Source organism: Strigops habroptila, chromosome 1 (genome assembly GCF_004027225.2).
Source record: "Strigops habroptila isolate Jane chromosome 1, bStrHab1.2.pri, whole genome shotgun sequence".
Taxonomy (NCBI): Eukaryota; Metazoa; Chordata; class Aves; order Psittaciformes; family Psittacidae; genus Strigops; species Strigops habroptila.
In genome coordinates, this window is record NC_044277.2 from 118,577,543 (window position 1) to 118,604,323 (window position 26,781).

At 41.0% G+C, this 26,781-nt stretch overlaps 1 protein-coding gene and 1 long non-coding RNA gene across 5 annotated transcripts in view; one reads left to right on the forward strand and one right to left on the reverse strand.

The window, feature by feature from the left end:
• The first annotated feature begins 8,884 nt into the window (after positions 1 to 8,884).
• The window catches only part of TRDMT1 (tRNA aspartic acid methyltransferase 1), a 32,944-nt gene continuing 15,047 nt past the window's right edge, over positions 8,885 to 26,781 (forward strand). For 3 of the 4 annotated variants that reach the window (XR_003991002.1, XM_030483274.1, XM_030483287.1), the window contains exons 1-4: positions 8,885 to 8,989; positions 21,015 to 21,124; positions 22,829 to 22,905; positions 24,204 to 24,275. Coding sequence is in view for 3 of the 4 variants with exons in the window: in XM_030483274.1 (XP_030339134.1) it covers positions 8,926 to 8,989; positions 21,015 to 21,124; positions 22,829 to 22,905; positions 24,204 to 24,275 (323 nt within the window). In the remaining variant the exon portion in view is untranslated. The remainder of the gene's footprint in view (positions 8,990 to 21,014; positions 21,125 to 22,828; positions 22,906 to 24,203; positions 24,276 to 26,781) is intronic. The other variant, XM_030483294.1, reaches the window with a different exon arrangement.
• Positions 10,616 to 26,549, reverse strand: LOC115606819. Its single transcript, XR_003991009.1, has 3 exons — positions 25,174 to 26,549; positions 14,664 to 16,327; positions 10,616 to 11,227 (listed from the first exon to the last, which is right to left on the reverse strand). It is a non-coding gene; the product is annotated as an uncharacterized LOC115606819 (long non-coding RNA).

Genomic DNA, 26,781 nt, shown 5'->3' on the forward strand with positions numbered 1-26,781 from the left:
TTTACGAAATTTATTTTTAAAATGATGTTGCCCACAGTCGTTGCCAGTGTTGCAGAGCAAATCAAACTGGTGTGACTGGCTGCTGTAAAAATTTCCTTTTTACAAGGAAATTACTAGGCTTATACTCAAAACTAACCAAGTCTCTCTTGGTTATTTTATTAAACTAGCCAAGTCTCTCTTGGAAATATAATATTGGCAATATTATATTTCAATGTAAAATTAACTATATGAAACTGGCAGGGGTTTCATCACTAGGGAAGTGTTTTGAACATGACTCATGCCACCCAGTTGCATGACTTACGTTTCCAGAAATTATTATTGTCGCGCATAAAGTTTCCCTCTACTATGGCTTCTAACTGCCAGGATAGGAAGTTTTCTGTATCAAAACAGGACGTTTCTGTACCAAATCAGGTACTCATTTTCAAACCCAGTACAACCCTCTGCCCTGAGTCCCATGGTTGTCTCAAACACCACACACAGTTCTAGCAACACAGGGAAGATAAGTTTTTCAGCTCTATCATAGGTATTGCAATTTATTTAATCCACCCCTTAAACAACAACAAAAAAATTATGACAGCCTGTATGCTCCATCTGTCTCACTTACTTAATAGCAATAGCACTGACTGCTGAATGTCAGCAATACGTTTGGCAATGACTGGGACATAAAGCAGAAGGTTTTCCAAACTGGCAAGAGGTTTGTCGTGGTTTGAGGCTCGATGCTCAACCTGAAACTCTTTAGGCAAAACTAATTTCCAGAATACATAGTCCCTCAGTCTTGATCTTGGTGCCTCAAAGTAGATAATTTGAAATTTTAGCTCTCCTTGTTTCACAAAATTTCTATTTTGCTAAAGACCAAGAAACTGTTCAAGGATCACAACAGGCACTTTAGTAAGACCATTTAACTTAAATACCAGATTTTTTTTTTATAGTCAGCTGAAGCTTTCAGCAGGATCTGTGTAAAATGTTGTATAATGTGCAGGGCTTCTTTTGGTCTGGGATCACTGTTTTAAATTTTGAAGTCCATCCATCCATTCTCTCTTTTGGAAAAAGCTAAAAGAAGTGATTCTAGTATGTCATTAATAAACCCTGTGAGTTAGACACTTACTACTTCTTTTTGGATGAGCTTTTTCAAGGCAAACTCTTCAAAGAGCTACTCTTGCCAAAAAACAATTAAATCTGAGAAGTGATTTCATTCTTCTCTCTCCCTCAGTTCCATCACATACACAAAGCATAAATAGCATGTTTTCTTGCCATGATATACCAGGAAATGATGAAGTCCTTTCTGAGGAAGAGGCAGGACACAGCAATGGAATCGTTAATTGCATGCAGCAATTGTTCCATTCTTCCTTTGAGATGCCCAGGACAAGCAGAATAGTATGAGCACCTCCAGGGCCAAGTTTTTAGTGGACTCCTCAGTCCAAATTCTTGTGCCAAATCCTTGGTTCCAATGAGACTCATGAACTGAGCGTACATTGTGTTAGCCATTCTGAGGTTAGTTGGCTCCTTACAAAGGGAAGAGGCGGTGGTGCACACACCCCAAAGCTGAGAAGACTGAGTTCCTAAGAAGACAAGCTGTTTTTACATGCGAGCTCTATGCATAATTTTCAAGCATAAATATACTCTGTCTAATTGGGATTGAGGAGAGAAGATGATCCAGATTTAAGCTGACAGTATGCAGCATAAAATATTGTAGGCTACAGGGAATGAGTGTAAAATTTATTAAATATGTGTAGAGCAGATGGTGCATATGGCTGGAGAAAGAAAAGAGCAAATATCTGGAAGAGTGGAGGCATCCGTATTTTTTCAGGTGGAAAGGTGTCCTGCTTCCCATTACAAAGACAAATTCACTATCTACCTGAAATTTTCCTTGAGAATTTGGTCATTTGGTGGGAGACAGCTTGTGTAGGATGACAGGAGGAACTATTATATATAGTGTATATATATACATATAGGAGCATATATATGTATACTCCTAGCAACTGTTCAGGAGCTTTGTAGATGCTTTAGTTTTGCCGACTCTTAGACTCTTGCCAATGTTCGTGGCTGTTTATTTGGCATGGATCAGGCATTTCCCATATACTCCATAATATGGAAGTTACCAAGCCTGTTATGTAAGTCTGAAGCACACCAGGATGAAACAACATGCAGGTCAGATGTCAGGATCTTTCAAGGACAGAGGCATGGTATACCCCGAATATGGTAATGCCACTGTCCTGCAGTTGTATTCTGAAAATAATCAACTTCTGTGGTACCACGAGGAATCTTGAGATATATCCTGCTGATGAAGGACATAATACTATTGTTCTACAATATAAATGATGCTTGGGCTGGAAATGACAATAGGAATTATGCATAATTAAGTTAATTAATTACTTGAGTTTAATTATGTTCAGTTTTGAATAACTCTGTCCTATATCATAGGAGATGAGTGCTACATCTGACTTGGCACTGTAACTGTGATGAAGTCATCCTCAGGGACTTATCTGACATGCAGAGTTCCTGATAGACAGTTCCAACATTTTCCCATTGTATTTCTCTTATGAATTATGTGAAACATATTTGCTAGAGTCTTAAATCAGCTGAACTCCCTACAGCTGAATACTGGCACTGCCAGTCCATACTGGCACATGTCTTGTGCAAGAAGATTTCTTCAGAAAGAACTATTTTAGGCTTTCTTGACCCATTTAGGTAAGAATTCTTGAGGCTTCTCTCTCCAGACTATCTCAGCAAAAATAACATTTTACATTCATAGCCCTTTTTCTAAAAAAGGCTTGTTTCAACTTTAGGAAAACCCAAAGCTTTTTGTTCTTATTTGAGGCAATACTTAATTGTGGGAAGGGACCCCAAAGATCTAGCAGCCAAAAATGACACTTCAATATCTTAGCTGTGGGTTTTGTTTGTTGTTTTTTCTTTTTTTTTTCCTCCAGAATAACTTTTCAATTTATCCTTCATTTTGGTTTATCGTTACGAAATCTCATGACTTCTTCAAATCTGTGCTTTACTATAGACTATTTTCCAAGAGACTTTCTGGTAGAAAAGAGCTGTGTCCCAGCCACCACACTGGTGTGCTTGACAGACATTTGTAGACACATCCAAAGTGAGAAAGAGAATATTTACAGTGCAATCATTTCTGTAATTGCAGTTCAAAAGAGAGATATCAAATAGCTATAAATTAGCTTTACAGTAACTCATTTGCAAAGTGGCAGCAATATAGCCAGAGCGAGAGACATGTCTGTGCTGCCTAGGCACCAAGTGCTCAGCTTCTTGGGCAGATTTTATGGTACTTATGGTGTGCACTTGTGGTTTATCTCATTTCAAGATATTGTTCAGCAAGTCCACAGTTACAGCTCTGCTGTGGATGCATTAAAGATTTCTTTTTCTCTAGAGGAAACACCCTACTACTGAAATCCAACCACCATGGTGTTCAGCATAAGAGATCTCATTTCCTGTGCTAACTACTGTCTTAGTCAAAGATTAAGCTCATCACATGGGACTGAATGGAAAAAAAAAAACCCAACCAAAGACTGGGCAAGGGCTGGACTCCTTAAAAGACATGTCTGCGGTGTACAAAAAGCTTTAGGTGATACTAGATGGCCTTGTGAGCAAAAGGCATGAGCAACACCAACATACAGCTACAAGTCATTTTTGGTTTGCACACTATAAACTGTGCAAATCATATGGGGATGCTGGAGATGAAATTTCCTGCCTTAAGCAAAAAGGCAAGAGGAGCATTCAGGCTCACCATCTGCACTCTTTTTCTCTCCTTCTCCTCTTCCCCCCACCCCCCAAGATAGCAGCAGGCACCATGCTGTTTCGTCCTGCCCCTCCAAGTGAGCTGGGATCCCCCATGCCACTACTTCATCCTGCCGGAGCAGCTTGATCTGATCCCCGCTTCAGGAACCCCTGGCTCCATGCTGTCACCTGTCTGCTGTGACCCTTCAGGGGTCTGATTCAAAACACATTCATTGCAGCAGTAATCTTCTGACTGGCTGCAGCGGGCCTTATAGAGCTTAGAGTCTGTCTTGACAGCCCAGTGAAGGTTTTACTTTATTTTTGGGTTTTTTTTTTGTTACTAAGCCTTTTTTTATCCTTTATTTAAATATATATATATATTTTTTTTTTTTTTTGGTCAAGCACTGGAATGCTTAAGTGCAACAAGAAAGTCATAACATTAAATAAACATATGTGTCTCATCCAGCCAGGGTGACTGCTGCAAGCCAAACATAACAAACAGGACAGATTTATTTAGATTTAAACTTATTTAAACCAGAACAGTGAAGATTTAATTAGAGAAGCAATGACTTTTTGTTCCTTATTCCCTACAAAGTATATGCATAGCTCCAGAACCTGAAAATACAATCCTGAGATGAAGAGATTAATGTATTTGAAAAGAGAAAGGTTAAAAATGTTTGCGTCTGATGACTCTTCCAAATAATTTCAGCTAGATAAATTTCCCCTATATAGAGTTCTTAGAAATGCGTTGGGAGAGGCTAACAACCCTGGTTTGATGTGGGTTTCAATTCTAGTCTCGCAGATGCGTGGCATTATAAGTGAAAATCGCAGGCTTCGTTAGCCATATTGGCATGGCCCAGCAGGCTTCCTGGAAACTCCATGTCTCTGGCTGAGAGCTACCTTTACTGAGCATCACTTCAGCAGAAACCAAGTCTGATAAATTCCCTCTTGAAACATGACATCTAGTACAGATCGATTTTGATAAGCTACAAAAGGTTTTCAGTTTTATTAGTAGCCTACTGGGGCAATGGTTATGGAAAAAATAATTTATGCTAGACACTCTCAGTGACTTTTTTTCAATTCAGTGATTGCACTGCATGCCTCGCATTCTTTCCTAGCCACAGTGATTTCTGACCCAGAACATGAGCTTCCCTTTTAGACAGCAGAAATATCTGTACACTCTTCCTGATCCTCACTTAGGTGTTTAGTAGGTTATATTGGACAGGCGGACACAAGAAGCATTGTTTATTGTTCATCCATCACCGGTTATGTTTGCCTCAATGGAAGCTTTGGCTGATCACTGTGAATGCACTTTTAACATCTGGTGTATCAGCAGAGGGAGGTTCCCCCCCTCCCCCCCCCCCCCTCCATTTTTTGAATATAGAGCAAATGCTCATAAACACTTCACAGCTACGGGTCTGCTAGCTGCCATTACCTACCCTTATGTTGAAGGGTTACATTCAAATGAAACTTCAAGCAATTTGTACTGCTGCATTATTGTGGCATCAATAAAACCCCATGACACGCACTGCAGACTGGCAACCTCCTGCTTACAGCTCAGGGCAGGCAGAGGCCTTCCTGGCATGTTAATCTCTGCTCTGCTGCAGCTGGAAGGGCAGCGAAAGGAGTTAAGAGTAATGGCAGAAGGCTTGAGACGCCTATAGAATGTTTTGTGCACCTTTGTTGTATGCATTTGTTGCTGGTGTGAATTATAGAAACACCACAGTGAAAATATTTTCTTCTCACTTTGAGGACAAGAGTAGATGGTCCAGTCATAGTTTGTAATTTTATCTTTCAGTTGCCAAGTACAATGCAGAATCTTAAGGCAGTGTTTTTTGCATGTTTCTGAGATTTTTTTGGCAGCATTTGTGATTGTAACATTTTTAACACTCTTAAAGCATTTTAAGAAGAGAAAATACTGCAGTGGTTCTGTTTGCGTGTTCCTCTTACCACATATAACTGTTTCACTGGCTGTGTTTATTAGTTACCAGGGCAACAGTTTCAGATCTAGCATGATTACCTGTATCATACCCCTCATCAGAGATGTGGGCAAAGTTTGGAAACTTCTACAGTGAGGAAATGCTGCTAGTTGCTAGGAGGCAGGAGTTTTCAACATGCTGATATCACATGCTCTAAAAATGTCATTAAATAATCAGTTTGCTTAAAATATCTTTCACTATAAATATATTGGAGTCAAGAAAACAGCTGCTTCAGCAATGCATTATCATAGATATGCTCATTTAGAGTAAACTAAGATTTTTTTAGTAAAGCCTATCAATAGTTATTTAAAGCCAGCTATATTGTTGAGCTATAACTGAGATATGAAACTGCCCATACCTGTGTCCTAGAAAATGTTAAGAGTTCTGAGGTGGACATTCAACTCGGTTATATTAATCTCCTCTGTTATTCAAAGGAAACATTCATTGAGATTTACAGGAATCCTATCCATCCTGTATGCATGGAGTGGAGAAAGAAGAAGCTGTCACAGTATCCAGATTTCATTAAGTGACGAAGATCCAGTTGGGAAATCTTGCAGACATGTGGCTGCTTTGGGGTCACAAGACAAAGAGTGAGCAAGTGTTTAGGCTGTGCTGTGACAGTGACAGTGACAAGTGTTAGATTTTCTGAGCGAAGTATGAACAATCGCTTTCACAGGGCTCATCCTCTGTGATCATTCGGCTTTTCTGTAAGAAGAAAGATATAAGTGGCCATTGCCCATGGATCTCGGCACTTATCGGCCATTGCCCCAGTCTCTGAAACAAGCAGCATAGCTTAAATACTATTATACAAGGTCTGATCCAAAAAGTATGGTTGTTAATATTATACTGTCTTTACATTTAGAAAGGGAAGAGCACTAAAAATAACAGTTTCCAGATTCCCTGTTTTCGTTTTGGTCCTTTTTGCAGCACTTAATAATGAGAAAGAGGTTAGGTCAGGCACAGTTATACAGAATTATAAAACTGACTACTGGTAGTAGTTTAAAAATGAGCAATAGGGAAATTTTGGTTTTTCCCATTCTTTGCAAGAAGCAGCCAATAAAATCCCAACCTAGGTTATGAATTTCATTGTGGCCAGTGTGGAGGTGTGTTGATCAGCTTCTCAGGTTTACTGGTTGAGGAGGTAGGTGGAGGATTTCCCCTGAGCAGGGAATGTTCTACTGCTACCAGTATAGCACAGACATCTCTGCTGCTTTCTCCACGGACTCCACCTTTCCCAAGTGTGAACCTTGGAGGCAGGGAAAGGAGAAGGAAAAACAGAGCTCAGCTATGTCTTCCTGTCTGATACAAAGAAGTATTGCTCCTCTGTAGCTTTAATTGCTCCAGGTACTGGGCAGCTCCCAGAAAATTAACTACTCCCAGCTGCCTACAGCTCCCACTCATCACAGTATCTAGCATTGCTGTGATGTATAGTCATGAAGGAGCTCAAACTCATTAGCTTTACTAATTAAAGTAGTCTAAAAGCTGCCCTTTTCTTTCACTTCATCTCGCATCTCTATTTTGAAGGGATCCTACTGAAGTGTATCTTCTTTGCTGATAACTTCGCTTTTTGTAGTCACGTTTGTCATCTTGAACCATCTTCTTCAGATCCATCACTGTCTTTGTCCCATGACTGTTTCCTCCAGCTGGCACATTCCCGGTTTTGTTATGCCATTGATTCACCCGCCTTTCTCAGTTCTCCATCAGCCATTTGTACAGGCAACCTGCTTCACCAGTGGTTGCAATGCTTGCTGCTCTCCTCTGGTACTGTGGCTACTGCACTTCCTTTCAGAAAATCTAGCAGTAGACCTTGGACTTCTTGTTTTAAGTCACCTGCTTACTTCAATGACTGACAAAGCAGCACCTCCAGACTGATGATGATCCACAGGTGAATGACAGAACTGTTTTGAACAAGCTGGCAAGGACCAATATTCTTACTTTTCAATTTTGTTTGTAATTCCACCATTTTCTGCAGTTGATGCACCCTGTATTCTGGAGAAGCCTGTTAAAAGGCAGCAGATTTCTCTCTTTTTTGCCCTCCAGTTTCACCTAAAAATTTTCCCCGCACTGAAAGGTAAGAGGTAGGAGCTACTACGACAGACCATATGAGGCAGCTTCTAAGAAAAAACAAACATTTCTCAAATCCACCTTATTTCTAAGTGGCTAATCTAAGACAGGTTTCTAAGTGGCTCCACAGAAATATGATTAACTCCAGAAACAATTACAGAAACACATTCAGCGGTTTTTTATTTTTTCTCCCCCCCCCCCCCCCTTTTTTTTTTAATGTTTCATCTTCACTTTACAATTTAAATCTGCAAACTGAGGCATAGAGGCATAGGTGAGTGTCTACTTCTATGTGGTGGGTAACCCTCACAATAGTGTGCAAGATACGCTGACTACTATACATGTAAATATATATAAATGCATTTGTCTAACATTTGTTTTAAAAACAAACTACTTTCCATGGGCAACAATGTCTTTGAATCGCCTCTTCCTTTCCAATGCAGCAACGGCAATTTCGTTGTGTTGGGGCAAATGAGAACAGTTTCATCAGTTATTTCCTTCCTTCCTGTTCCACCAGTGGTGCAGGCTTTGAAATGACTTCTCAAAAACATCACTGCACGCTGAAATCACAAAATGCTTACACCCATAAAACTGCTGAGGGCCATTTGCACCAGCTGGACAGCACGCACAGCCCCGCACGGGGATAAGCCCCTTTTGCCGCCCTGTGTCCCCGTTCTCTTGTGTTCTCTGGCCAAGTAGAAGCCACACAAATTAATTTCAGCCTCCAGCCTGCCCTTTGGTGCTGCCCTGACTACTGGGCTTGGCCCCACCCGGTTATGCAGGGCCTGAGGAAGAGCAATGGGCAATGGGGCTGGGGATTTCATTGCTGCCTGAGAGGACCCCTTGACCCCAAGGGGTTCATGGCAGGGAGCGGGTCCTTCTCCTGAGCCCTCACTCCCAGGGACACCTCAGGGGCCATCAGAGCCACCTAAGCCAGGGGGTGGCTCCAGTCTGCGGGCCTAAGCCCACTTTGGGGTTTAACGAGCAATTAGCAAAGCCAAATCAAGCCGCCGCTCCGGGGCTGTACAGCGGGTGGGTGCTGTCGGTTCTCAGAAGGGCGGATAGACAGGTGGGAACGAAAGAGCAGCGGAACGGACGGGCGGCGCTCCGGGAGGCCGCGGGGAGGGCCGGGCCGGGCGCCGGCTGCCGGAGGATGGCGCCGCTGCGGGTGCTGGAGCTATACAGTGGCATCGGGGGGATGCACCAGGCCCTGAAAGGTACCGGCGAGCGCCCGCCGCCAGCGCGTCCCTCGGTGCTCGCTGCCGCCGCAGCCCCGCCGTGCGCCCCCTCTCCCCGCCCCCCTCCCCGGCGCCATGTTCTCTATGGGGCCCCGACCCCTGAGGCGAGGCTGTGGATGGCGCGATCGTGTCGACGGGGGCGCTCAGAGGGTCCCTGTCCGCCCGCAGCCCGTTCCCCAGCCCACCGTGTCGCTTCCCCCCGCTGTCTTACACAAGCACCGTGTGGAAGGAAGCTGTGGGGTGGGAGGCCGGCCTAGTCCCCGAGGGCCGTAGGCACAACCTCCCAGTGCAGGGGCAGGGAAGTGACCCGATGGCAGCGGGGTTGGTGCCGCCTCATAGGCGTGCTGTCGGGGGATGTGTAACTGGGTTTTGGCTAGTGGTGTGTTTGTGTTAGGGGTCTGTGGCTGTAAACCGAGTAGTGCCCAAAAGCATTCGTAGCCTGCTGGGTGGCACTAGGTACCCAGGAGCACACAGGGATGGAAATCAGGGATCCAGCTGCTCCTGGGATAGGGTGTGGATTTGTGTCCACTAATACATGCTCTGTCTTACACTGACACACCCCTGCTGCAAATGGGATTAGCATCATGGAGATGCACAGGATGGTAATCAAATTAGCCAGGATATCCTGTAGGCATGCACATGGACTTGGTTTTCATGATATTTAGTTAAGTAAATAGCTGATATGTGATCCAGTGTGGGCCTGAGTGTATGAGGTTGGTATAACATTCTGTAAATCAGGAAACTGAATATGGAGTTTGAACCAGTATAGAGAGTTCATGCTAGACTGTGTGCCCAGGTGAGTGTTTGATCTGGTACAAGGAACCCTGGCGCTCAGTTTTCTGAACTGTTAAAAGCATGGCTTGGGTAACCTTCAGCAAGTCCTGTAGACTCTCTGTGACCTGGCTTCTTCATATAAAAAATTGAGCCAGGGCTATTGATTTCCTTTGCAAAGTACCCTGGGCCTTGCTACTTTGATGTCCAGGTTTCAACACACATTTGTATAATTTACGAGAATCACCACAATAATTTTAACTGTAAGTACAATCCTTCAAATACTTCAGCCTTCGTATGCATTAGCAGCCCTTCTATTAGACTCTACAGAGAGCATTGTCATAAAAACATCAGGTGAAAGCTCACCTTACTTTGTTATTTTTCCCAGGGAACTCTGTAATATTAAAAGGTTATGCTTAGAGACTAGAATCTGTTTAGCATCATTTATTTATTTAAAACATACAATTGGCAGTGCAGCGTTTTTTCTACTGTCAGTTTTTTGCTTGAGTGTGTGTATATGTTTTGTGTATTTATAATATATAAATATACACAACATACCAAAATAGGTAACTACATTGTTATTGTGAATAAGCCTCATCCCCTGTTGCAAGGATGCATTTTCCTTATTTCCAGAGACAGAATATTGAGAGCAAACTTTGCGTTTGTATGGAACTACAGATTTTGGAGTTTTTGTGAAATGAGAAGAAGGTGTTATACATTGTATATACTATGTATAGCTGTAATGGTAGTGCTCTGCTTTTCTAATAGTCTTGTTTTTGAAGTGAGGGGGAGCTATCTGTGCGTTATTGACAATTTCCATATTTTCATAGAAACTTAGCCTACACCTTGGTCCTTCACTCAGCTGTTTGTCCTGGCCAAAACCAGGACACATATTGGTTTGGGTATGCATGTAGCAGATCTTCACTGAATATTGTCTACCTATGTTCTTAACATCATAATAGATGTTTGATAATGTGCTGCAAAATTAGGAAATTGTAATGTCAGATGTGATATCGTATGGATGGCCATTTAGGAAGGTGTCATTTACAACACAACAAATAGTTAAAAGGATAGGAATATTGAGAATGCAGCCTTAGAAGATTATTAGAATAGTGTAAACTTGTATCTAAAAGATACATTGATTGAGTGATGCTCCAGTGTATAGTTACTGTGTACGTGAAGGCTTGAGATCATGTATCAGCTTTTGTGTAGTTTGGAGGGTGAAGGAATTAACCAGAACCCTTGTATTATTTCCTGAAAGGGTAAATTTATTTCCAAGCTTACTGTTTCTGAACTTGCTGAACACAACTGCAGCAGTGTCAGTGCATGTTGTAATTTCTGTTCTTCTGGGCTTACATTTGACTGAAGAAATTACAATAAATATGAATAGTGAGACTAACATTCTTCTGTAGTGGTACCAGCCAAAGCAGATGAAGGGACTCCAGTCTCGAGGGAGGTGTGTTGCCTGCCGGGGGCTCGGATCAGGGATGTTGCTGAGAGGCTGCCTGCTCTAGTAAGTCCTGCTGACTATTACCCCCTTCTAGTCGTCCATATGGGTGCTAGAGATATAGACAGCAGTTGCCTGGAGGACATTAAGAAGGACTACAGAGCCCTGGGAGAGGTGGTTAAGGGCTCTGGAGCTCAGATAGTTTTTTCATCGATTCTCCAGGGCAAAGGGGAGGACCTTAAAAAAGCTAGGCGTGTCTGGCAGGTTAATAAATGGTTAGAAAGCTGGTGCCATAGTCAGGGGTTTGGCTATTTAGAACATGGGGCTCCATTTGGGAGGCCAGATCTACTGGAGGCTGGTGGAGCTGGTCTGACAAAGAAGGGGAAGAGCTGTTTTGGTAGGAGGCTTGCCAGGCTGGTCAGGAAAGCTTTAAACTAGATGTGTTGGGGGAGGGGAGCATTGATCCATCCCAACATTCCTGGTCAGTTGCCAGCACCTGTAATAAGTGCTTGGAGAGATGTAGAGATGTTCCAGCTGTCCCAGCCATTGAGTCGGCTTCATTTGGAGCTCGGCTAAGGTGCCTCTATACAAACGCCCGTAGTATGGGGAACAAGCAAGAGGAATTAGAGATGTGTGCAAGGCTACGGGAATATGATGTCATTGGTATCACAGAAACATGGTGGGATGGCTCCTATGACTGGAATGTCGGAATGGAAGGTTACAGGCTGTTTAGAAAAGACAGGCCAGGCAGACGGGGAGGGGGCGTTGCTATCTATGTCAGTGATAGGCTAGAGAGTATGGAACTCTGTCTGGGGACGGGTGATGAGGTAACAGAGTGTTTGTGGGTCAGGATCAAAGGGAAAACAGCAACGGGGGACATTACGGTGGGGATCTGTTACAGGCCGCCTGATCAAGAGGACTCTGTGGATGAAGCGCTCTACAGACAGATAGGAGCAGCCTCACGCTCGCAGGCCCTGGTCCTCATGGGGGACTTCAACCATCCTGACATCTGTTGGAGGGACGGTACGGCCCGGCACAAGCAATCCAGGAGGTTCCTTAATTGTGTGGAAGACAACTTCCTCTTTCAAGCAGTAGAGGAGCCGACGAGGAGAGGTGCCATGCTGGACCTTGTGCTCACCAACAGGGAGGGACTGGTTGGAAATGTAACGCTCCAGGGCAGCCTTGGCTCTAGTGATCACGAGATGGTTGAGTTTGAGATCCTCAGGACGGTGAGAAGAGCATGCAGCAAGCTCACTGCCCTGGACTTCAAGAAAGCAGACTTTGACCTCTTCAGGAACCTCCTTAGTAAGGTTTCATGGGATACAGTCCTAGAGGGCAGGGGGGCCCAAGACTGCTGGCTGATATTCAAGGATCACCTGCTACGTGCTCAAGAGTGTTGCATCCCGACTAGAAGAAAGTGCAGCAGGAGGGCCAGGAGACCTCCATGGATGGACAAGGAGCTGCTGAGGAAACTTAGAGGGAAAAAAGAAGCTTATAGAAGGTGGAAGCAAGGACAGGCGGCCTGGGAAGAATACAGGAGCATTGCCCGAGAAGCTAGGGACCAGGTTAGGAAAGCTAAGGCCCAGCTAGAATTAAGTTTGGCAAGGGATGTAAAAGATAACAGGAAAGGATTCTATAGATACGTAGCAAATAAAAGACAGGCTAGGGACAATGTAGGCCCTCTCCAGAAGCTATCAGGAGAACTGGCTACCATGGATTTGGAGAAGGCTGAGGTTCTTAATGACTTCTTTGCCTCAGTCTTCACCAGCAAATGCTCTGACCACACAACCCAAGTCTTGGAAAGCAAATGCAGGGACTGTGAGAACGAAGACCTTAGGCCCACTGTAGGAGAGGATCAGGTTCGAGACCATCTTAAGAACCTGAACGTGCACAAGTCCATGGGACCTGATGAAATCCATCCACGGGTCCTGAAGGAGCTGGCGAATGAAGTTGCTAAGCCACTGTCCATCATATTCGAAAAATCCTGGCAGTCAGGTGAAGTTCCCAATGACTGGAAGAAGGGTAATATAACCCCCATTTTCAAGAAGGGGAAGGTGGAAGACCCGGGGAACTACAGACCAGTCAGTCTCACCTCTGTGCCTGGCAAAATCTTGGAACAGTTTCTCCTGGAAAACATGCTAAGGCACATGAAAAACAACGAGGTGGTTGGTGACAGCCAACATGGCTTCACTAAGGGGAAATCCTGCCTGACCAATTTGGTGGCCTTCTATGATGGAGCCACGGAACTGATGGACAGCGGCAGAGCAGTCGATGTCATCTACCTGGACTTGTGCAAAGCTTTCGACACTGTCCCACATGACATCCTTGTCTCTAAATTGGAGAGACATCAATTTGATAGATGGACCACTTGGTGGATAAAAAACTGGCTCGATGGCCGCACGCAAAGAGTTGTGGTAAATGGCTCGATGTCCAGTTGGAAACCTGTAACGAGTGGTGTCCCTCAGGGATCGGTGTTGGGACCGGTCCTGTTCAACATCTTTGTCGGTGACATGGACAGTGGGATTGAGTGCGCCCTCAGCAAGTTTGCCGATGACACCAAGCTGTGTGGTTCGGTTGATACGCTGGAGGGAAGGGATGCCATCCAGAGGGACCTTGACACGCTTGTGAGGTGGGCCGATGCCAACCTTATGAAGTTTAACCAAGCCAAGTGCAAGGTCCTACACCTGGGTCGGGGCAACCCCAGGCACTGCTACAGGCTGGGCAGAGAAGAGATTCAGAGCAGCCCTTCAGAAAAGGACTTGGGGGTGTTGGTTGACGAAAAGCTTAACATGAGCCGGCAGTGTGCACTTGCAGCCCAGAAAGCCAACCATATCCTGGGCTGCATCAAAAGAAGCGTGACCAGCAGGTCGAAGGAGGTGATCCTGCCCCTCTACTCTGCTCTTGTGAGACCCCACTTGGAGTACTGCGTACAGTTCTGGTGTCCTCAACATAAAAAGGACATGGAGCTGTTGGAGCGAGTCCAGAGGAGGGCCACGAGGATGATAAGAGGGCTGGAGCACCTCCCATATGAAGACAGGCTGAGGAAGTTGGGGCTATTCAGCCTGGAGAAGAGAAGGCTGCGTGGTGACCTCATAGCAGCCTTCCAGTATCTGAAGGGGGTCTACAAGGATGCTGGGGAGGGACTCTTCCTTAGGGACTGTAGTGGTAGGACAAGGGGTAATGGGTTCAAACTTAAACAGAGGAAGTTTAGATTAGATATAAGGAAGAAGTTCTTTACAGTGAGGGTGGTGAAGCACTGGAATGGGTTGCCCAGGGAGGTTGTGGATGCTTCATCCCTGGCAGTGTTCAAGGCCAGGTTGGACAGAGCCTTGAGCCACATGGTTTAGGGCAAGGTGTCCCTGCCCATGGCAGGGGGGTTGGAACTAGATGATCTTAAGGTCCTTTCCAACCCTTACGATTCTATGATTCTATGACTGTATATAAAAAGAGACAAATTATTATTTGTGTAAATGACCATAGATAGTACTAAATGGTTAAATACCAGTTGGAATTTGCAAAGTGGATAGATAACGATGCTATTTACATTACAGTTGGTATAACTTCTTTTCAAATCTGAGTGCTTATTTTTCTGGGAAGCATGTCAGAACTCAGCCCATAGGCATTGTGTTGTCTTGGAAAAATTCCAAACCATACACTTCTAGGTAAAAATCTTGTTTTGGGTGTTGTTGAAACTAATAATTAGGCCATTTGAATAAAAAGGATTCTATGCAATTTGCACCAAGTTAAGCATTTAATGACAAGTCTTCATACAACACTGGTTTTGACGAATTGTGTTGCATTCAGTAATACTGATCTAGTCAGGCATTTTGATCCTTTCTGCTGTTTTCTCTTTTTAAGTCTCATAGACATCTGGATTCAGTTTTCTTACACAGTTTCTAAAGGAACAAAGTGAAGTCATGGGGGATTTAAGTGTTTGCTTTTACGTGGAAATTGAACAGAAAAAAGTCAATGTTCCTCTGTAAGTACTGTAATAATAGGGTTTCTTACATGTTCTTGGCCTATGTGTAGATGTGAAACCATGCTATTCGAAAATGTCTCTGTCACAATTTTTTTTTATATCATTTAGCAGATGGCAGATTGTTTGGCATCTTGCATTTAAATCAAGTATGGAAATATTAGAAAGTTGGGGTTTTTTTTGCCCCATGTAAGTATGAAGCTTGAAAGAAAACCTTCCATTTTGCCAGTGCTTTCATAAAGCAGGTATATGAGAGATGAAGATTATATATAATACTTTATTTTCCTGGTATGGTTTCTAGTGAATCTATATAGCCAAGAAAAATAAGAACATGTAGAAAAGAGACAGCACGAAATATGTAAGTGGTAGCACCCCAAGAAAGCTACTTGTTCTATAAAAGGGATTCTGCAGCTCTGGCAAGTTCTGGCTCAGTTTTGGGTCCTGGCTGTGTCATATTGCCAGTTTTGTGGCCAGTTGTATTTAGCAGAGCTGGTCCAACCTTCTACTTTTCTGTGAAATTGGCAGTGTTTTCAATTGGCAAATAGGTGTTTTCGAGGAAATCTGACACTGTATTTTCTACCTGGAAGCACTTTTTGGCTGTGATCTTTCATAAGCTTCATTTAGGATAGCATGTGTGCTTAAGCTTGCAGAGTGAGGATGTTCATTGTTTTGGCAGCTGTCATTAAAGTAGAATGCATTTGGCACCAAGTAGCATGAGTTGGTTGTAGAGATTGTCCTTGCCTGCAGTAAGAAATAATTAAATTTTAATAAGTTCATGGAAGCTTATACTCTCTTATAAGTACTTCTTTAGTAACAGTACATAGAAGTTACTAGTACATAGTTGAATCAGGTTCTTTTTGATGGGGAAAAGAAGGCTGTTCTTGAGTTTAGGTTTCAGTCCAAAACTGAAGAAGACAAATCTTGGGCATTGTCTAGCTCTGCGTTGATACTTTAATTGTAGATAATTCAAGATATGCAGAATTTTGAATTTTAAACATGTAAAAAGATACAATTTTAAAAGTTGAGCTTGATTAAGATCAGAAGTCAGCAGGTCTGTTCATATTCACACTCTTGAAAGATTGAAGCAGATGGGAGTGCATTTCTTCCTTCTTCCCACCCTGTGCTCCAAAGTTTGCGAGAATATAAAGGTTGAAGTTTAGATCATATATGTCTAAACATACAATACTTTACATATATGTGTGTGAATGTATTCTTTATATATCAAGTGCAGAGTTTCTGTAGTAAAAAATAGTGTTTTAGTTTTAGAAAGCCTATGGCTACAAATTCATTTCCTTAGAAACTTTCCATGAAACAAACAGCCTGCTCTTCCTTATTCCCAACCAAAACAAACTTAAACTGGCTTATTAATTTAGGCAGTTTTCCCATGAAAAATGGGTTCCAGGTTTTTGCCACAAGCATTTGTAATCTGCCAGGTCATTGAAAAAAGTCTCCATACATAAACCATGAAAGGACATCTTTTAAAAAATACTGTAATTTTCCAGTGATGAAGTTGGTGGCATTTTTCCTCTGCAGTTGTTGTGTTTCAGTTTTACAGAGTAAGAATTTGAATCTCTTGTACTCTGTTGTCTGTGTTCATTGATTTTATTTCATTATCTCTGTGAATTGCACAGCATAATAAAGTGGTGTTTGAAATTACACAGAGCATAGCTATCTTAGGAGGAGAGGCAAAGGAGACAAAACTGGCAAGCAGCTTTGGGATTCAGCACAATGCAAAACAAAAATATTGCCGGTTTGAGCAGGTTTTTATGCCTAAATTCATTTTGCTGTAGTGATTCTCTAAAATATAGACAGCTGTAGTACAGGATGGTGCCAGTTGTGCTGTAATGTAAGTTTACATCGTTTATATAGCTGACTATGAACAAATCCTGTACAAATAGAGCAGTAAAAGAAGTTGCTAAGTATCCTGCAGGAAGCAAATATCAAGTTTACTGATAATTGTGTTGGCTGTAGTCATGGGCAGTTCAGCCTAAACATTTCAGCTTAGAGCTGACAACTCAGAAATGAAATCTTTGCTCTGTTTTAAAAGGAAACAGGACTGACAAAACATGTGACTAATCTTCCCTTTTCCATCTGTTTCCATATACCTGATAGAAAAGATAATTGTTCGGGCTCTGATTTTTCAATACGCTGTGGTATGCCAGGCTCTGCCCTTGGTGTAACACTTTGTATTTCATGTGCTCTGTTGACATTGATGAGTCTATTACAAAAGTACGGTGGTGAATATAAACAGATCCATGTTAATTTTAAGGTCTGCTAGAAACACACAGTAAAGGAATTGATTCTGAAGAGGAAAAGGACAGATATTGCAATGTGACAAATTTTATTTTTGGCGTTTAAAGATGAGACCCTTTGGGTTTGTTTTTTCCAAATCAGAAGCTAATGGATGTATCCTGTTTTCCTTTGTTTCAAATGCCACACCTTCCAATCATTACAGCAGCATCCCTTTCACTCAAATGACTGCTACATAGCTAAAATGGCTCATAAGCACGGTGTATACAACGAAAGAGTGAATTGGGACCCAGTGTTTGATTGCTGCCTCTTTAGACAATTTAAAGAGTAGTAAAAGAGTTTCTTCTATGTGGATCCTAGATGTTTTAAGCCTCAAGTGCAGAATCATACTTTGCTAATAGGATGAAACAAATTTGAGTTCACCTGCTTTCAGCCAAGAGATGTTATTACAATTTAGTCTGCCTAAAAATAAGTCCTAACACCTCCCTCAGTAACTTCCCTATCATGTCTGTGGCTTCTGTTTGAGCTATAACATCTCAATCAGAAATGCAAAGTCTTGGCGGTGTTGAGGAATATTGTAAATCAAGTATTCCAGAAGCTACTTAGTTTCACTTAGAAAATGTCTGTTATTTTTTCCTTAGTCTGCATAAAATTGAATTGTTTAATTAAACATAGTTAACATAGTGCAGAGTTTTAATTCTTTTAAGTGGCTTTGTTTTGAAAAATTGACATACTTTTTCTGAGTGAAAAAAAAGAGTTTCCAGAGCTGTGTCTGTTTCTTCTACTGTATATTTTGGGGAGTTGATTTAACCTCACTAAGTCAGCCATTCAGGAGCATTTTCATATTCATTAGCTGCTTTTGTGCCTTTTGTCAGTGGAGATAGTTAAATATGGTCTTGATTCTGTTGTTATTTAGTCTCTTTTATGATCCATTCCTACAGTCATTTTCAAGTGATAGATATAATTGCTATAGCAAAACCAAATATCACAGTTTGTCATCAAAGTTATGTGAATTTCAGGAGGAGGAGTTCTTCAAAAATGTTGCATTTTAACATTGTTTGAAATTTACACAAGCTTTTCTTTGTTAGGTTGGATGTGTGAGATCTGCTTGTCTGCTTGAGCTCCTTCATGCGTTTCCAGGGTATTTCCACACAAATACGCTTAATCAGCTGTTAGAGGGAGTCTGTTCTGTAACAGGAACTCCCAAGTGAGCCACAGTTTTTGAGTGAAAAGCTTTGACAAAGTTATCAGATCTTTGAACTGGAAAGAGAGGATGTTGGGTGGAATAGTTCAGGAAAAGTTCCTGTCTCTTTTCCGTGCTGGTTAACATATCTGGTTTAGACTGAGCATTGTATTGCACGGGATTCAAGAAATGGCTGTTAGCTACATGCTCTCTTTCAGTACTTCCAGGCATTGAGGCCTGTGAAATCCATTAATGCAAATCCCCAGTACTTCTTTTTTTCTTGTTTGTATGCAGGGAGAGATTGGATTGATGTTAGTAAAAAGGATGAGTGTCTGAGTCTTGAGTTGCGAGAGATGGCACACTGCCTGCCTTTCAATTGTAATTTTTAAACTATGTATTATTTTATGTAATAATTTGAGGTTCTTTATTTTTTTTAATTTTTGTTGTTACTTCTGGAGTGCCTGAAACACATAGTAAGGATCACTTTGTCAGGATTACTCGTTTTAGGAACTGAAAGAATAAATGAGAAAAGCAGTCTCTCAAACAGTACTTGAAATTTTTTCCCATTACTTAGGTGTTACAGCTTTGTTTTAGGAAGATGAAAGTGTTGGTTCTTGAATATGCTTGTAAATTGAGACAGTCAACCTGCTAAGGTGATGTTCTTTTCACGCTAGGTGTCAGTGTTAACATACCTGTTCTGTAATCTCAGGTGTCATTGTTATCCTCATGGATACACCTGTGTTTAATACTTCAGTTACAATTTATGGTCAAAAAGTCAAGACAGTAACTGCAAATAATGATTTGTATGTTGCCCCTTATTGAGGGGCTGGTAGTCTGTAAATCTTTTCCTTGTGAAACTCCTATTCTTTTTGTCTTCTACTGCACCAGGTAAGCTCAGGAGAACCAGGCTGGTCTTTGTTAAAATGTGTGCTACAATCTTACCAATAACCAGATTTCTTTCATCTTACTTTTAATTAAGATGGCCTTGAAAACCTGAAAGTTAGTAGATGGGTGATAACTGCATCACTCAAAATTAAATCCACTGGGGACATCACAGTTGTTTTTTCGTCCTCTCACAGTGTAAATAATTAGCTGACTAGCAGCAATTCATAAGATGTCTCATGAGGTCGTTTGTTAATGTGTTACTCGAGCATGTTGTGAGACTACTCAAAGGCATATGGCTATTATTTGCCTTGTTTCTTTTGGTTTTCAGACATTATTTATAAATCGCCTGAGTTTCATCTGGGGCTTTTTAATGTGACCATAATGTAAATTTGCTGGTGGTTGAAACTGATCTGGTCTATCAGGAAGTACAGTCACTGTTTTCTGCCTGTGGCTATAACAGTGACCACAGCCTATCTTCCTGGATAAAAAGCCTCAGTGAAGGTATTGTGGTTACTAGTAATAAATAGTGTGACATGATGAGCAGTGGATTAAACACTGTTCTTTTTATGTCTTTAGCTTCTGCAGAAACTATTGTTCTGTTACTCCATAAATTAACCATTGCTTGTTTACATTCTTTTTAGTGTATTTTTCTGTCAGGATTTTATCTGTCAGTAGATTTGTTACACTGTGTTCTCTTCAGTTATGCCTCTAAGTGTCCAGACGTACTTCCATTGATATCTAGAGAAGAGGAGCAGCCAAATGTCCTTCAAAGCATTTGGTGTTTTGGCTGACTTGAACTCAGAGGAGGCAACAGTTAGGTTCAAGGCCTGAGGTTTTACTTGAACATGAGCACAGTTGCTTTTCAGGCAACTTCTTAAAGTTGTATTGCAAGAGTAGGTGTACTTCAGACATACTTATTGGTGCCATTTTTTCACAGTGAGAAGTAGAATACTTCTAAAATAACACATTTAGTTTCTGTAAGTTGTCAGTGGCTGGAGAGCCTCAGGCAGTGGCAGGGGGACTTGGCAGGTTGTCTGTGTTCCTGTAGCTGAGGATCTTGATGGCCACAGAGGCCAGCTGGGTGCAGGAGGGAAAGTTGTAAAGATGTGCCCTGTTTGGAGTTTATGTGTGGCTGTATCTACAAATTATAAAGGGTGCAGTTAGCTTCCATTTTTTGATATATAAGGAAGTATTTGCCATATGATTAGAAACACAGTGTATTTTTCATATAGAATCATAGAATAGTAAGGGTCGGAAAGGACCTTAAGATCATCTAGTTCCAACCCCCCTCCCATGGGCAGGGACACCTTGCCCTAATTAATATTATTATAAGTATAATATAATTATAATATAATTGAAGGCAGCACAGCAGAGTTTGACCGTGTAACTTCCTTTTTATTTTGGAGCATAGCTGTAATGCAGCTGAACAAACGCATTTTTCTAAGAGTAGCAAAAAGGAGCTGCAGTTTTCAAGTTCTTTTTTTAATTTTAGAAAGCTGTGCATCTGCAGAAGTTGTTGCTGCTGTTGATGTGAACACTCTTGCCAATGAAGTTTATAAGCACAACTTTCCCAGCACGCCGTTATGGGCAAAGACAATTGAGGTGAGTAATGAATGTCCTTTTTACTCTAGTCTGGCATTTATAGTAGTAAGTTGTGTTCCCTATTCTTATGAGTTATAAGAGAAACATAAATATTTAGTTCATGTTGTTATGAATATAGCAGTTTTACGATAACCTTGATTTCTTGTGCCTTTGGTTGCTTGTCAGAGTTAGAGGGATACTCACACTGCAGTCTTTGCCTGAAAGTTTTGGCTGCTGTATTAAGGAAGTTTATGTGAATATCAAAAGGAATGTTTATCACCAGTACAGGAATAACAAAAATCATACTTTTAGATTAAAAGAAAATATTTTCATGTGTTTTGAAAGAATTTAATTCAATTACTTGGAGGCATGCCTTTGTTTTGTAGTTACAGTTCAGCTCAGTAAAACACAAGAAAACACACTGGATGGGACAGTCTTGCATTTTTTTGTAGGCTTAATAGACCAGATGTTTTAGAAATTCTGTCCCTTGTCCAAATTATTTGAAGAAGAACTAGATAAAATTGGATTCTGTTTTAATAGTTGAGGAGCAAGTTAGGCATGGTGTTTGTTCCTGGGTTTAGTTAGAAATTACTTTACAATTCTTGATCTTCTTTTAGAGTTTTACAACGTAAGTGACAAAGATATTTAAGACACCAGTTTATGTAATACTTAAATAGGTGGCTAAAGGTTAAATGCTTATTCAGCACTCAGTAATAACACTCTAAACAGAAGTTTAGAGTTTTGTATGGGGAAAGAAGAATGCTTGGCCCTGTCTTCTTTCCGTAGATAAGAGCAAATTACAGTCAGTAAGATCTTTAAATCTATTTGAACACCCCCTCCTCCCCCCCCCCCAGAAAAAGCAGCTTTTCTCTAGTTTATGTGGGCAGTTATGTTACATTTGCTCTATAGATACCCCTCGAAATATGTAAGGCAGTGATTTCTGTGTCCAGCTCATAGTTACTTGATCATTATCCTTCTCTCCATGGCCCCTTAATATGTTGTCCTTCTAGTGTTGGTTAAAATGTAGTCAAGTAGAACTTCTAACTACGTAATTAATTCATGCCACAGACCTTTCTTCTCTGGACAGACATACTTTTTAAGAGTAGAGCTTTCAGCCATATAGTATCTTTGAGGGATTTTTACTGGGCAAAGACTAGAATGGAGTAAACTTTACAGGATACATTGGTAGTGAGGTCCTAAGAGTTAAACCCCACAGTTTGGACCTGTAAAAATTTTGATGTTTAACACTTGAGATCCTTTTCTGTTCAGGTATTTTGTCTTTTGAGAAGATCTAACATTTTTTTTCACCTGTTTGGAATATGTTAGATTGGTTTTGATGTACGAAGGCTTCATATCTGAAGAATAATACTTTATTTGGAGGAGGGATGGGGAAACATAACTAGTCAGTATTTCAGTGTGATCTACTGAAAGAATCTCTACACACCTCTTCTGAAAGAATGAGTATATAAAAACCTCACGTTTATGTATAGATGCTAACATCCTTAGTGATTTTGGTTCATCTTCAAAGCAATTAATGCATATTTGCATTGTATGATTTGCCAAGGTAGAAAAGATTTATATTATTAGGTCAAATGGGAGATGAGGTAGTTTTTTGTGGATGAAGTGTATAGTGGAAGTAAGAAGGGTAGTTTGATCTGAAAGATGACTTGAGAGTTTTGTACAGTTTACAACACTCAACATTCTTCTATTTTTTTCCTTATTCAGGGCATAACACTGAAAGAATTTGACAGATTATGTTTTGATATGATTTTGATGAGTCCTCCCTGTCAGCCGTTTACAAGGTAGATATAGCATGCTAAAGTGCAGTTATTACAGTAAAAGTGAGAAAAGTGCAGTTATTGCAGTATGTACTGTTAAAGGAGAAATAATTTTCAAGAGTGGCACTATGTGTGGTTCATCTGTGTATCTTCCTAGGCAAAAATGTTGCAGCTCTGTTCACTGTGATGTTTACTGAAGTGGGAGAAGTGCAGAAATGTGAATGTTAATTATTGATTAGATTTCTTGTAATCTGTTTTTACTTGAACTTTAAAAAGTGCGTGTGCACACGAATAGTTTGTTCTGAGGACTATTCCTATTTTAGCCAAGACTAGAAGGGTAATAATGGGTTTAAAATGATTTTGTAGATGATGTAGAGAAATATTTTGCTGATTAAGAACTGAACTCAGTGAGAGGTTATTTGTCAGATTATTTTCAAATTCATATTGTTTGACAGCAGTGAGCAGTGGAGGTAAGATTCTAGTAACTGTACTCATACAAAGTAGTAGCTTTGTGAAAAACTCTGTTGATGGTGATGAAACTGCTTGTGTAAGTGCATCTTATTGAGTGCTTTGAGATGAAAAAGAAATCCCTCCAAAGTGGTGCTCATCTGTAAAAACGTATTTTTGCAAACCTGTGATGTATATAGGAATTGCTTCCTTTAAAAAAAAGAAAAACAAAAAAACAACACATTAAAAGAAAAATCTATGTATGTCTAATTTAAAGACATGCTAAAGCTCTTCTACCAAGGCTTTCTTCTTTTTTAAGAGCTAATACAAGTATAAGTTAGGGAAACACAGGCCTGGAATCATTCTATTATGTCATAATTTTTATAACCTACAGGAGCTCTCCAGTTTGATGTTGCAGAATTGCTTACAAAGTTTCTCACAAGGGGCTCAGTCCTGCAAAACAGTGAGCACTGAGGCTTTAAGTCATAGAACTTATTTAATATATTCAATGTAAAATAGTGGGATATTCCCAGGAACCCAGTGGAGTTCTTTTGTTTTTTCAGAGCCAAGTATGTTCAAAGGGTTTGCTGGACAAGATCAGAATGCTGAACATTTTGCAGACTGAGTTTCATTACTGAATACTTTAATTTTAACCTCGCTATGAGCTGATGGACTCCAGGGGCAGACCTTTCCTTCCTTAGAGCATTCCTTAGGACACTGCCTCTGTGAGCATCTCCTCTATGTGTATACATGATGCTTTTGCAGAATCCCTTTTTGAAACCGAAAGCAAAATGTGTCAGCATTCCATAGAAAAATGCAAGTCAAGCATCAGTCTTCTCTGAGTAATACACAGATGTTTCTTGATTCTTTCTTAGAATTGGCCTGCAAGGTGATATATCTGATCCACGGACAAAGAGCTTTCTTTATATCCTTGATATTCTCCCAAGGTATGAATGAACTTCTGCCCCAGTTCTCAAGGCCTTTGTAGTAACTAAGTAGGTCTTTTATATTTCAGTGAGACAAGTCATCTATAACATTTTACAAGGATACAACTAGTATTGTGTTGTATTACTCATTTGTTTTCACGTGGACTTCTGATACTTGTATTCTACTCTTGCCATTATCATCACATAGTTAGTGTATATGCTTTCATTTGTTTGGTTTTCTTTTTACTGTGTTTCTGTTTAAACTGTGGCTATATCATAAATGAAAAAAGTGAGTTATTTTCCTTTCAACATCAAACTTGCACTGACTTTTTGTAGAGGCAGGAGTAGGTAGTATAATAGTTTGCTGATGGGCATTGTGGAAACATGAAAATTGTTTGAAATACCAACTTAAAAAAGGCTTTGATTCAATATTTAGTCACCTTTTGACTTGGTAACATTTGAAAGTTTGTTTAAATATGTTATTGACAGCACAGTCTTCTGTTCCCATCTCTTCTTTCTTCAAGTGTATTCTGTCTTTTCGGTGCTGCTTCTAGAAATCTTGGGGCAGGTTGTGTATTTTTGGTTGTAGTACAATCCGTTGTTTTGAGTAGTAATACTGAAGAAGTCAAATAGCACTGCATTGCTTGAACAGTGCCCTTGTATATTGGTCTGTCATTTTTGCCCAGTTAAACCCCAGTTCCTAATAGCCGTAATTATTTGTATTACTTATGCCTTGTAATGCTTGTAGTCCTTTTTGGGAAGAGATGCAAAGCACTGTAAGAACCTTTCCTAGGGAAGTGGAGCAAGAAGTTGCTCAGGGAGATTTATCCAGCAGAAATCTCTGCCTCTGGATCGAGATGTTCATTGGGTACCAATTAGTAGGAGCCTAAGAATTTCTATCAGTTACAGTCCAGCAGACAGCATTCCTGCAGGCCTGCAGCTGCTGGAGACTGGGACAGCTGTTCTCTGGATAAACATTGGTGTCTCATTGGTTAATCTTGCTCTCAGAATTGGAGGAGGGCAAAAGGAGGTTTGGTTGCCTGTCTCTTTGTTGGTTTGGGGTTTTTTTGGCTGGGTTTTTTTTTGGCTGTTTGGTTTTTGGTTTTGGGGGTTGGGGGTTTTTTTGAGTGCTTTCTGCACTGAAGGAAACCATTACCAACAACATTCTTTCTTTCAAACCGCTGTTAACACTGGGAGAAAACGGTCTTCATCGTTCTTCCAGAAGCAACTTTTGTGCAGTCATCAGATGGCACTACCTTTTTGCCCTTGTCATCAGCAGATAGACAACACAGACACAGAAGGGCTGAGTGGCTTGGCTAGGATCACTGAAGAAATCTGTGGCAGAGAACACAAAACAGAACATAGTACAGATTCTGTAGCCTAGCAAGTTAGACAATAAATAGGTAAAAGAAAGATTATTATTATTATTACTCCCTGGCTTCTGGCAGAGGCACAAAAATAGGGAGATAACATCAACTTCCACAAGTTGTGAAGGATGTGTTTTCTGGAACAAGGAATGTAAGTCACCCATCCAGACTGACCTTTCTAAATGAAAAATTAAAACCATTGGATAGTGTGTAAGTTAATTTGTACCTTTCTTATAATAATATAGTATATAATATAATAGTATGGAATAATAGTACCTTCCTGACCCTTAAGGGGATCCTGACCTCAGTATTCCTTTCTGCTAAACTGAGACACAGTTAAGAGGCTGGCTGCTTTGGGGACACTGCTGCTGTTGTGCATGAATGTGGAAATGTTGCTTCCTGGTTGCTATGAGCTTGGCTGGATAAAGGTCAGAAGCTTTTCCTTCTCAAAACCAAAGCTTTAGACACTGAAGGACGTGTGTTTTCCATCATGACGATGCAAAGGAGCTGGGCTTGGCTGTGGCACTTTATCTTAACACCCCATGAGACCCTGTGATGTCCCTTATCTCCCTTGGGCAGGTTGTTGCTCGAACATCTGTAATATGTTCGAGATGGTGGCTTCTGCAGAGTTTCCCAGTTCCAGTAGATTTATGTTTTAAAGAGATAGAGTTTGTGTATTTTTTGGATATGACATGTTTGCCAGACATTGAGTATGGGGTATTTTAGCCCAAAAAAGGGAAATTTTTAATATAGGAATTATCACTTTGCATTCTAAATTGGTACAGCATGCTTTTTCAGTTTATGGAAACTATACAATTTCTCATCCTTGGCTATTCCAGCCTTTTATAATGAAATGTAACCAAAATGAAGCTCAAAGATAGCCTGGGAAGATGAATATTAGAGATCTGGGAAGGACAGTTTCAAGATCTGGAAAGACTTGGGAAATCCTTGGAGCACCCAGCCAGCAAAGAAAGTCTGACCCAAATGGTCCGGACACTGCCTATTTATTGTGTCCAAGCTCATAACCTGGGAAATCTAATGCTAAGACGTCAAAGTGCTACTTTTACAGGCACATTTGTAATGTTAATACCTGCCAAGTACTTAACACATACTCCTTGTATAGTGCCTACTTGTCTTGTGACCTGCTGATCCTGTATGAG